The sequence below is a fragment of the Engystomops pustulosus genome, chromosome 11, assembly GCF_040894005.1.
Source record: "Engystomops pustulosus chromosome 11, aEngPut4.maternal, whole genome shotgun sequence".
Classification (NCBI taxonomy): domain Eukaryota; kingdom Metazoa; phylum Chordata; class Amphibia; order Anura; family Leptodactylidae; genus Engystomops; species Engystomops pustulosus.
The window spans coordinates 8,232,094-8,245,454 of NC_092421.1; the positions used below are offsets into that span (position 1 = coordinate 8,232,094).

Genomic DNA, 13,361 nt, shown 5'->3' on the forward strand with positions numbered 1-13,361 from the left:
GTTACTAATGGCTTTTTCTATTAAACTGTGGCACCTGGAATCATAGTTCTGGTGTCATTTCAAAGAGGAGACTCTAAAGTTACTGTAGGGGGACATAATTTTTATAAGCAGCTCCCACTCCTGACTAACTTTTTCTAGTACATTATAATATGGAGAGGGCTCCCTGACTTGCACTCGGGGTCGTACACATTGAAAAGACATTTTGCAGATCCTCTTTGGTGCTTTTATACTGGCAGATACATTTGGGGAATTTATTAAGACCAGGGTATTGAACTCTCCTTTTAAAATTGAACATTTTTTAGATTGCAGATATTATTAGACTGGGCGCAAACTGGACACCAGGTCTGGGGAGATTCTGTTATAGTCTCCATTAGTTTTCTGGCAGAAACTGTATTAAAAATGGCGGGCGGGGTGTACACCCAAAGTGTCATGAAGGGGGACACAGCCCGGACTGCCGGAGAAGGGGAGATCTACCTTCTCTCCCAGAAAATGTATATAATAAATCTCCCCCATGATGTGGCAGTGAATTCTAGGCAACACCCACATGTTCTCTCACCTGATAATCTCCTGTAGACCTGATACTACAGGAGAGCGGCCCCTACAATCACTGAGGGTCTGAGCAGTCAGCAGCTTTATACCTAGCAGCTCATACTCCCACATACGATGTAGTCCTGATACTACAGGAGAGCGGCCCCTACAATCACTGAGGGTCTGAGCAGTCAGCAGCTTTATACCTAGCAGCTCATACTTCCACATACGATGTAGACCTGATACTACAGGAGAGCGGCCCCTACAATCACTGAGGGTCTGAGCAGTCAGCAGCTTTATACCTAGCAGCTCATACTTCCACATACGATGTAGTCCTGATACTACAGGAGAGCGGCCCCTACAATCACTGAGGGTCTGAGCAGTCAGCAGCTTTATACCTAGCAGCTCATACTCCCACATACGATGTAGTCCTGATACTACAGGAGAGCGGCTCCTACAATCACTGAGGGTCTGAGCAGTCAGCAGCTTTATACCTAGCAGCTCATACTTCCACATACGATGTAGTCCTGATACTACAGGAGAGCGGCCCCTACAATCACTGAAGGTCTGAGCAGTCAGCAGCTTTATACCTAGCAGCTCATACTTCCACATACGATGTAGTCCTGATACTACAGGAGAGCGGCCCCTACAATCACTGAGGACCTGAGCAGTCAGCAGCTTTATACCTAGCAGCTCATACTCCCACATACGATGTAGTCCTGATACTACAGGAGAGCGGCCCCTACAATCACTGAGGGTCTGAGCAGTCAGCAGCTTTATACGTAGCAGCTCATACTTCCACATACGATGTAGTCCTGATACTACAGGAGAGCGGCCCCTACAATCACTGAGGGTCTGAGCAGTCAGCAGCTTTATACGTAGCAGCTCATACTCCCACATACGATGTAGACCTGATACTACAGGAGAGCGGCCCCTACAATCACTGAGGGTCTGAGCAGTCAGCAGCTTTATACCTAGCAGCTCATACTTCCACATACGATGTAGACCTGATACTACAGGAGAGCGGCCCCTACAATCACTGAGGGTCTGAGCAGTCAGCAGCTTTATACCTAGCAGCTCATACTTCCACATACGATGTAGACCTGATACTACAGGAGAGCGGCCCCTACAATCACTGAGGGTCTGAGCAGTCAGCAGCTTTATACGTAGCAGCTCATACTTCCACATACGATGTAGTCCTGATACTACAGGAGAGCGGCCCCTACAATCACTGAGGGCCGGAGCAGTCAGCAGCTTTATACCTAGCAGCTCATACTTCCACATACGATGTAGTCCTGATACTACAGGAGAGCGGCCCCTACAATCACTGAGGGTCTGAGCAGTCAGCAGCTTTATACGTAGCAGCTCATACTTCCACATACGATGTAGACCTGATACTACAGGAGAGCGGCCCCTACAATCACTGAGGGTCTGAGCAGTCAGCAGCTTTATACCTAGCAGCTCATACTCCCACATACGATGTAGACCTGATACTACAGGAGAGCGGCTCCTACAATCACTGAGGACCTGAGCAGTCAGCAGCTTTATACCTAGCAGCTCATACTTCCACATACGATGTAGTCCTGATACTACAGGAGAGCGGCCCCTACAATCACTGAGGGTCTGAGCAGTCAGCAGCTTTATACATAGCAGCTCATACTCCCACATACGATGTAGTCCTGATACTACAGGAGAGCGGCCCCTACAATCACTGAGGGTCTGAGCAGTCAGCAGCTTTATACCTAGCAGCTCATACTTCCACATACGATGTAGTCCTGATACTACAGGAGAGCGGCCCCTACAATCACTGAGGGTCTGAGCAGTCAGCAGCTTTATACCTAGCAGCTCATACTTCCACATACGATGTAGTCCTGATACTACAGGAGAGCGGCCCCTACAATCACTGAGGGTCTGAGCAGTCAGCAGCTTTATACCTAGCAGCTCATACTTCCACATACGATGTAGTCCTGATACTACAGGAGAGCGGCCCCTACAATCACTGAGGGTCTGAGCAGTCAGCAGCTTTATACCTAGCAGCTCATACTCCCACATACGATGTAGTCCTGATACTACAGGAGAGCGGCCCCTACAATCACTGAGGACCTGAGCAGTCAGCAGCTTTATACCTAGCAGCTCATACTCCCACATACGATGTAGTCCTGATACTACAGGAGAGCGGCCCCTACAATCACTGAGGGTCTGAGCAGTCAGCAGCTTTATACGTAGCAGCTCATACTTCCACATACGATGTAGTCCTGATACTACAGGAGAGCGGCCCCTACAATCACTGAGGGTCTGAGCAGTCAGCAGCTTTATACGTAGCAGCTCATACTCCCACATACGATGTAGACCTGATACTACAGGAGAGCGGCCCCTACAATCACTGAGGGTCTGAGCAGTCAGCAGCTTTATACCTAGCAGCTCATACTTCCACATACGATGTAGACCTGATACTACAGGAGAGCGGCCCCTACAATCACTGAGGGTCTGAGCAGTCAGCAGCTTTATACCTAGCAGCTCATACTTCCACATACGATGTAGACCTGATACTACAGGAGAGCGGCCCCTACAATCACTGAGGGTCTGAGCAGTCAGCAGCTTTATACGTAGCAGCTCATACTTCCACATACGATGTAGTCCTGATACTACAGGAGAGCGGCCCCTACAATCACTGAGGGCCGGAGCAGTCAGCAGCTTTATACCTAGCAGCTCATACTTCCACATACGATGTAGTCCTGATACTACAGGAGAGCGGCCCCTACAATCACTGAGGGTCTGAGCAGTCAGCAGCTTTATACGTAGCAGCTCATACTTCCACATACGATGTAGACCTGATACTACAGGAGAGCGGCCCCTACAATCACTGAGGGTCTGAGCAGTCAGCAGCTTTATACCTAGCAGCTCATACTCCCACATACGATGTAGACCTGATACTACAGGAGAGCGGCTCCTACAATCACTGAGGACCTGAGCAGTCAGCAGCTTTATACCTAGCAGCTCATACTTCCACATACGATGTAGTCCTGATACTACAGGAGAGCGGCCCCTACAATCACTGAGGGTCTGAGCAGTCAGCAGCTTTATACATAGCAGCTCATACTCCCACATACGATGTAGTCCTGATACTACAGGAGAGCGGCCCCTACAATCACTGAGGGTCTGAGCAGTCAGCAGCTTTATACCTAGCAGCTCATACTTCCACATACGATGTAGTCCTGATACTACAGGAGAGCGGCCCCTACAATCACTGAGGGTCTGAGCAGTCAGCAGCTTTATACCTAGCAGCTCATACTCCCACATACGATGTAGTCCTGATACTACAGGAGAGCGGCCCCTACAATCACTGAGGGTCTGAGCAGTCAGCAGCTTTATACCTAGCAGCTCATACTTCCACATACGATGTAGTCCTGATACTACAGGAGAGCGGCCCCTACAATCACCGAGGGTCTGAGCAGTCAGCAGCTTTATACGTAGCAGCTCATACTTCCACATACGATGTAGACCTGATACTACAGGAGAGCGGCCCCTACAATCACTGAGGGTCTGAGCAGTCAGCAGCTTTATACATAGCAGCTCATACTTCCACATACGATGTAGTCCTGATACTACAGGAGAGCGGCCCCTACAATCACTGAGGGTCTGAGCAGTCAGCAGCTTTATACCTAGCAGCTCATACTCCCACATACGATGTAGTCCTGATACTACAGGAGAGCGGCCCCTACAATCACTGAGGGTCTGAGCAGTCAGCAGCTTTATACCTAGCAGCTCATACTCCCACATACGATGTAGTCCTGATACTACAGGAGAGCGGCCCCTACAATCACTGAGGGTCTGAGCAGTCAGCAGCTTTATACCTAGCAGCTCATACTTCCACATACGATGTAGTCCTGATACTACAGGAGAGCGGCCCCTACAATCACCGAGGGTCTGAGCAGTCAGCAGCTTTATACGTAGCAGCTCATACTCCCACATACGATGTAGTCCTGATACTACAGGAGAGCGGCCCCTACAATCACTGAGGGTCTGAGCAGTCAGCAGCTTTATACCTAGCAGCTCATACTTCCACATACGATGTAGTCCTGATACTACAGGAGAGCGGCCCCTACAATCACTGAGGGTCTGAGCAGTCAGCAGCTTTATACCTAGCAGCTCATACTTCCACATACGATGTAGACCTGATACTACAGGAGAGCGGCCCCTACAATCACTGAGGGTCTGAGCAGTCAGCAGCTTTATACCTAGCAGCTCATACTTCCACATACGATGTAGTCCTGATACTACAGGAGAGCGGCCCCTACAATCACTGAGGGTCTGAGCAGTCAGCAGCTTTATACGTAGCAGCTCATACTTCCACATACGATGTAGTCCTGATACTACAGGAGAGCGGCCCCTACAATCACTGAGGGTCTGAGCAGTCAGCAGCTTTATACCTAGCAGCTCATACTTCCACATACGATGTAGTCCTGATACTACAGGAGAGCGGCCCCTACAATCACTGAGGGTCTGAGCAGTCAGCAGCTTTATACCTAGCAGCTCATACTTCCACATACGATGTAGACCTGATACTACAGGAGAGCGGCCCCTACAATCACTGAGGGCCGGAGCAGTCAGCAGCTTTATACCTAGCAGCTCATACTTCCACATACGATGTAGTCCTGATACTACAGGAGAGCGGCCCCTACAATCACTGAGGGTCTGAGCAGTCAGCAGCTTTATACCTAGCAGCTCATACTTCTACATACGATGTAGACCTGATACTACAGGAGAGCGGCCCCTACAATCACAGAGGGTCTGAGCAGTAAGCAGCTTTATACATAGCAGCTCATACTCCCACATACGATGTAGACCGGATACTACAGGAGAGCGGCCCCTACAATCACTGAGGGTCTGAGCAGTCAGCAGCTTTATACCTAGCAGCTCATACTTCCACATACGATGTAGTCCTGATACTACAGGAGAGCGGCCCCTACAATCACTGAGGACCTGAGCAGTCAGCAGCTTTATACCTAGCAGCTCATACTCCCACATACGATGTAGACCTGATACTACAGGAGAGCGGCCCCTACAATCACTGAGGGTCTGAGCAGTCAGCAGCTTTATACCTAGCACCTCATACTTCCACATACGATGTAGTCCTGATACTACAGGAGAGCGGCCCCTACAATCACTGAGGACCTGAGCAGTCAGCAGCTTTATACCTAGCAGCTCATACTCCCACATACGATGTAGAACTGATACTACAGGAGAGCGGCCCCTACAATCACTGAGGGTCTGAGCAGTCAGCAGCTTTATACCTAGCAGCTCATACTTCCACATACAATGTAGTCCTGATACTACAGGAGAGCGGCCCCTACAATCACTGAGGGTCTGAGCAGTCAGCAGCTTTATACCTAGCAGCTCATACTTCCACATACAATGTAGTCCTGATACTACAGGAGAGCGGCCCCTACAATCACTGAGGGTCTGAGCAGTCAGCAGCTTTATACCTAGCAGCTCATACTTCCACATACGATGTAGTCCTGATACTACAGGAGAGCGGCCCCTACAATCACTGAGGGTCTGAGCAGTCAGCAGCTTTATACCTAGCAGCTCATACTCCCACATACGATGTAGACCTGATACTACAGGAGAGCGGCCCCTACAATCACTGAGGGTCTGAGCAGTCAGCAGCTTTATACCTAGCAGCTCATACTTCCACATACGATGTAGACCTGATACTACAGGAGAGCGGCCCCTACAATCACTGAGGGTCTGAGCACTCAGCAGCTTTATACATAGCAGCTCATACTTCCACATATGATGTAGTCCTGATACTACAGGAGAGCGGCCCCTACAATCACTGAGGGTCTGAGCAGTCAGCAGCTTTATACATAGCAGCTCATACTCCCACATACGATGTAGACCGGATACTACAGGAGAGCGGCCCCTACAATCACTGAGGGCCGGAGCAGTCAGCAGCTTTATACCTAGCAGCTCATACTTCCACATACGATGTAATCCTGATACTACAGGAGAGCGGCCCCTACAATCACTGAGGGTCTGAGCAGTCAGCAGCTTTATACATAGCAGCTCATACTTCCACATACAATGTAGTCCTGATACTACAGGAGAGCGGCCCCTACAATCACTGAGGGTCTGAGCAGTCAGCAGCTTTATACGTAGCAGCTCATACTTCCACATACGATGTAGTCCTGATACTACAGGAGAGCGGCCCCTACAATCACTGAGGGTCTGAGCAGTCAGCAGCTTTATACCTAGCAGCTCATACTTCCACATACGATGTAGTCCTGATACTACAGGAGAGCGGCCCCTACAATCACTGAGGGTCTGAGCAGTCAGCAGCTTTATACCTAGCAGCTCATACTTCCACATACGATGTAGACCTGATACTACAGGAGAGCGGCCCCTACAATCACCGAGGGTCTGAGCAGTCAGCAGCTTTATACCTAGCAGCTCATACTTCCACATACGATGTAGACCTGATACTACAGGAGAGCGGCCCCTACAATCACTGAGGACCTGAGCAGTCAGCAGCTTTATACCTAGCAGCTCATACTTCCACTTACGATGTAGACCTGATACTACAGGAGAGCGGCCCCTACAATCACCGAGGGTCTGAGCAGTCAGCAGCTTTATAAGTAGCAGCTCATACTTACACATACGATGTAGTCCTGATACTACAGGAGAGCGGCCCCTACAATCACTGAGGGTCTGAGCAGTCAGCAGCTTTATACCTAGCAGCTCATACTCCCACATACGATGTAGACCTGATACTACAGGAGAGCGGCCCCTACAATCACTGAGGGTCTGAGCAGTCAGCAGCTTTATACCTAGCAGCTCATACTTCCACATACGATGTAGACCTGATACTACAGGAGAGCGGCCCCTACAATCACTGAGGGTCTGAGCAGTCAGCAGCTTTATACCTAGCAGCTCATACTCCCACATACGATGTAGTCCTGATACTACAGGAGAGCGGCCCCTACAATCACTGAGGGTCTGAGCAGTCAGCAGCTTTATACCTAGCAGCTCATACTTCCACTTACGATGTAGACCTGATACTACAGGAGAGCGGCCCCTACAATCACCGAGGGTCTGAGCAGTCAGCAGCTTTATAAGTAGCAGCTCATACTTACACATACGATGTAGTCCTGATACTACAGGAGAGCGGCCCCTACAATCACTGAGGGTCTGAGCAGTCAGCAGCTTTATACCTAGCAGCTCATACTCCCACATACGATGTAGTCCTGATACTACAGGAGAGCGGCCCCTACAATCACTGAGGGTCTGAGCAGTCAGCAGCTTTATACATAGCAGCTCATACTCCCACATACGATGTAGTCCTGATACTACAGGAGAGCGGCCCCTACAATCACTGAGGGTCTGAGCAGTCAGCAGCTTTATACATAGCAGCTCATACTCCCACATACGATGTAGACCTGATACTACAGGAGAGCGGCCCCTACAATCACTGAGGGTCTGAGCAGTCAGCAGCTTTATACCTAGCAGCTCATACTCCCACATACGATGTAGACCTGATACTACAGGAGAGCGGCCCCTACAATCACTGAGGGTCTGAGCAGTCAGCAGCTTTATACCTAGCAGCTCATACTTCCACATACGATGTAGACCTGATACTACAGGAGAGCGGCCCCTACAATCACTGAGGGTCTGAGCAGTCAGCAGCTTTATACCTAGCAGCTCATACTCCCACATACGATGTAGTCCTGATACTACAGGAGAGCGGCCCCTACAATCACTGAGGACCTGAGCAGTCAGCAGCTTTATACCTAGCAGCTCATACTTCCACATACAATGTAGACCTGATACTACAGGAGAGCGGCCCCTACAATCACCGAGGGTCTGAGCAGTCAGCAGCTTTATACATAGCAGCTCATACTCCCACATATGATGTAGTCCTGATACTACAGGAGAGCGGCCCCTACAATCACTGAGGGTCTGAGCAGTCAGCAGCTTTATACCTAGCAGCTCATACTCCCACATACGATGTAGTCCTGATAGTACAGGAGAGCGGCCCCTACAATCACTGAGGGTCTGAGCAGTCAGCAGCTTTATACATAGCAGCTCATACTCCCACATACGATGTAGACCTGATACTACAGGAGAGCGGCCCCTACAATCACTGAGGGTCTGAGCAGTCAGCAGCTTTATACGTAGCAGCTCATACTTCCACATACGATGTAGTCCTGATACTACAGGAGAGCGGCCCCTACAATCACTGAGGGTCTGAGCAGTCAGCAGCTTTATACATAGCAGCTCATACTTCCACATACGATGTAGTCCTGATACTACAGGAGAGCGGCCCCTACAATCACTGAGGGTCTGAGCAGTCAGCAGCTTTATACATAGCAGCTCATACTTCCACATACGATGTAGACCTGATACTACAGGAGAGCGGCCCCTACAATCACTGAGGACCTGAGCAGTCAGCAGCTTTATACCTAGCAGCTCATACTTCCACATACGATGTAGTCCTGATACTACAGGAGAGCGGCCCCTACAATCACTGAGGGCCGGAGCAGTTAGCAGCTTTATACCTAGCAGCTCATACTTCCACATACGATGTAGTCCTGATACTACAGGAGAGCGGCCCCTACAATCACTGAGGGTCTGAGCAGTCAGCAGCTTTATACCTAGCAGCTCATACTTCCACATACGATGTAGTCCTGATACTACAGGAGAGCGGCCCCTACAATCACTGAGGGTCTGAGCAGTCAGCAGCTTTATACCTAGCAGCTCATACTCCCACATACGATGTAGTCCTGATACTACAGGAGAGCGGCCCCTACAATCACTGAGGGTCTGAGCAGTCAGCAGCTTTATACATAGCAGCTCATACTTCCACATACGATGTAGTCCTGATACTACAGGAGAGCGGCCCCTACAATCACCGAGAGTCTGAGCAGTCAGCAGCTTTATACCTAGCAGCTCATACTTCCACATACGATGTAGTCCTGATACTACAGGAGAGCGGCCCCTACAATCACTGAGGGTCTGAGCAGTCAGCAGCTTTATACCTAGCAGCTCATACTTCCACATACGATGTAGTCCTGATACTACAGGAGAGCGGCCCCTACAATCACTGAGGGTCTGAGCAGTCAGCAGCTTTATACATAGCAGCTCATACTTCCACATACGATGTAGTCCTGATACTACAGGAGAGCGGCCCCTACAATCACTGAGGGTCTGAGCAGTCAGCAGCTTTATACCTAGCAGCTCATACTTCCACATACGATGTAGTCCTGATACTACAGGAGAGCGGCTCCTACAATCACTGAGGGTCTGAGCAGTCAGCAGCTTTATACCTAGCAGCTCATACTTCCACATACGATGTAGTCCTGATACTACAGGAGAGCGGCTCCTACAATCACTGAGGGTCTGAGCAGTCAGCAGCTTTATACCTAGCAGCTCATACTTCCACATACGATGTAGTCCTGATACTACAGGAGAGCGGCCCCTACAATCACTGAGGGTCTGAGCAGTCAGCAGCTTTATACATAGCAGCTCATACTTCCACATACGATGTAGTCCTGATACTACAGGAGAGCGGCCCCTACAATCACTGAGGGTCTGAGCAGTCAGCAGCTTTATACATAGCAGCTCATACTTCCACATACGATGTAGACCTGATACTACAGGAGAGCGGCCCCTACAATCACTGAGGACCTGAGCAGTCAGCAGCTTTATACCTAGCAGCTCATACTTCCACATACGATGTAGTCCTGATACTACAGGAGAGCGGCCCCTACAATCACTGAGGGCCGGAGCAGTTAGCAGCTTTATACCTAGCAGCTCATACTTCCACATACGATGTAGTCCTGATACTACAGGAGAGCGGCCCCTACAATCACTGAGGGTCTGAGCAGTCAGCAGCTTTATACCTAGCAGCTCATACTTCCACATACGATGTAGTCCTGATACTACAGGAGAGCGGCCCCTACAATCACTGAGGGTCTGAGCAGTCAGCAGCTTTATACCTAGCAGCTCATACTCCCACATACGATGTAGTCCTGATACTACAGGAGAGCGGCCCCTACAATCACTGAGGGTCTGAGCAGTCAGCAGCTTTATACATAGCAGCTCATACTTCCACATACGATGTAGTCCTGATACTACAGGAGAGCGGCCCCTACAATCACCGAGAGTCTGAGCAGTCAGCAGCTTTATACCTAGCAGCTCATACTTCCACATACGATGTAGTCCTGATACTACAGGAGAGCGGCCCCTACAATCACTGAGGGTCTGAGCAGTCAGCAGCTTTATACCTAGCAGCTCATACTTCCACATACGATGTAGTCCTGATACTACAGGAGAGCGGCCCCTACAATCACTGAGGGTCTGAGCAGTCAGCAGCTTTATACATAGCAGCTCATACTTCCACATACGATGTAGTCCTGATACTACAGGAGAGCGGCCCCTACAATCACTGAGGGTCTGAGCAGTCAGCAGCTTTATACCTAGCAGCTCATACTTCCACATACGATGTAGTCCTGATACTACAGGAGAGCGGCTCCTACAATCACTGAGGGTCTGAGCAGTCAGCAGCTTTATACCTAGCAGCTCATACTTCCACATACGATGTAGTCCTGATACTACAGGAGAGCGGCTCCTACAATCACTGAGGGTCTGAGCAGTCAGCAGCTTTATACCTAGCAGCTCATACTTCCACATACGATGTAGTCCTGATACTACAGGAGAGCGGCCCCTACAATCACTGAGGGTCTGAGCAGTCAGCAGCTTTATACCTAGCAGCTCATACTTCCACATACGATGTAGTCCTGATACTACAGGAGAGCGGCCCCTACAATCACTGAGGGTCTGAGCAGTCAGCAGCTTTATACCTAGCAGCTCATACTCCCACATACGATGTAGTCCTGATACTACAGGAGAGCGGCCCCTACAATCACTGAGGGTCTGAGGAGTCATCACTGTATCAGAGGAGCCTTATGGGAAGATCTTCAGCAGAAATGTAAAAATATATTTATAATGATACTTTTTTTTGTCTCCCTGCAGAAACCTTCATGAGACTTAAAAATGATGAAGCGGTAGACAATCTTGCCCATGATCCATCTGGAAAAACAGCCATTGCCCCAGACATATCTCTGTCTCCTTCTGATTTCTGCCATTGTGACGAATCCTCGTTTGGTCCCGGCCGAGGGAGAAAATCCCTGTGCTCCGAATGTGGCAAACATTTCAAGTTCAGCTCAAGTCATTCTATACACAAGAGAACTCACAATGGCAAGCGGCCATATTCTTGTTCAGATTGTGGGAAAAGCTTCACCCAAAAATCAGTTCTTATCGAACACGAGAGAATTCACACGGGGGAGAAACCGTTCTCGTGTCTGGAATGCGGGAGATGCTTTGCGCAAAAGTCAGCTGTGATAAAACACGAGAGAACTCACACGGGAGAGAAGCCCTATCCATGTATGCAGTGTGGGAAATGCTTCACCCAGAAATCTTCTCTCATTAAACATCAGAGAACTCACACAGGACTCAAGCCCTTTTCATGTGCAGAATGCGGCAAATGTTTTACGCATAAATCGGATATTATGAGGCACGAGAAAATCCACACAGGAGAGAAGCCATTTTCATGCTCAGAATGTGGGAAATGTTTTACCCATAAATACGATTTTGTTATCCATCAGAGAATTCACACAAGAGAGAAGCCATTTTCGTGCTCAGAATGTGGAAGCCATTTTGCTCGGAGGTCGGTTCTCATGGAGCACCTGAAGATCCATACGGGAGAGAAGCCATATTCGTGTTCACAGTGTGGGTTAGGGTTTACCCATAAATCATCCCTTAATAAGCACCAAAAAATTCACGAAGGGGGGAGCTGTCCTAATGTTCACAGTCAGCTGTGTCTGTTGGTAAGTGACTGACTAGTTCCGTCCACTGAAATCCTCACTACAAGGTCTTGCCGAAAGCGACAGTCAAGCATAAAAACGCCCTTCATCCACTCAAACCGTGGGCACTCAGAGAGTACTGAATTCCTCAGGGGAGGAAGCCTGTAGGTACAGGCGAAACGCGTGGGGATTATTGCCCCCAGTGCCTAACACTGACGTCCTTTATTCAGGTAAACTGTGGCTACCCTGGCACTTTCTGTATTGTTCATCTGTTTGACCATAATTATGGTCCCAGTGTAATAGTGTACATTGTATTGATGTTGCCTTACACATGTAAAGTGTAGCCTGTTTAGGCTTAATTATCTGTTTATTGCCGCGCACTGGGGACATGGGGACATGTAAAGCGCCCAGGATGCTTTTTTAATTGTTTTTAGCTCTCCTACTTTGTATTTATGTAATTAATAAAATTGCTATATTTATTACTTATGGACATCGGCTTTTCTTCAATATTGTCATATTATTTTTTGGATGTTCCACTTTACCCTTGACCCATACTTTTTGGGGAATAAGGTAGGGCTTGATCCTCATAAAGAGACACTTCTCTGTCCCACTTGGACTGGGGACCATAGATGTTAATTAGGCGAAGTTCTTGTCCCTTCATGAGGACATCCAGGATCAGGCTCCTCCCCATTTCCAACTCAATAACTCGTCGGCATTCTACCGGTGCGGTAAAAAGGACCGCCACTCCGCTATACGGCTCGGCCGCAAGAGACCAATAGGAAGGCCCGTGTCTCCATTCCCTCTTAGCTTTATACACGGCCGCCTGTATACATCAATTATAGTGGACATTTGTACCAAATTTAAAGTACAATATTGCAGAGCCAACACACTATAAACAATATATGATCTGAATAGAAAGCCAGCGTGTATGGGCTAAATAAATAAACAATTTTTATTTCGAAATTAATA

General features: G+C 48.8%; 2 protein-coding genes across 3 annotated transcripts in view; both read left to right on the plus strand.

Annotated features, from left to right (window-relative positions):
* The window catches only part of LOC140106109 (uncharacterized), a 32,321-nt gene extending 19,447 nt beyond the window's left edge, over positions 1-12,874 (plus strand). The window contains exon 7 of the mRNA XM_072130350.1: positions 11,563-12,874. Within this exon, the coding sequence (XP_071986451.1) occupies positions 11,563-12,428 (866 nt within the window). The 3' untranslated portion in view covers positions 12,429-12,874. The remainder of the gene's footprint in view (positions 1-11,562) is intronic.
* The window catches only part of LOC140106026 (uncharacterized), a 582,332-nt gene that overhangs the window by 116,998 nt on the left and 451,973 nt on the right, over positions 1-13,361 (plus strand). The gene's annotated exons all lie outside the window — the stretch shown is intronic.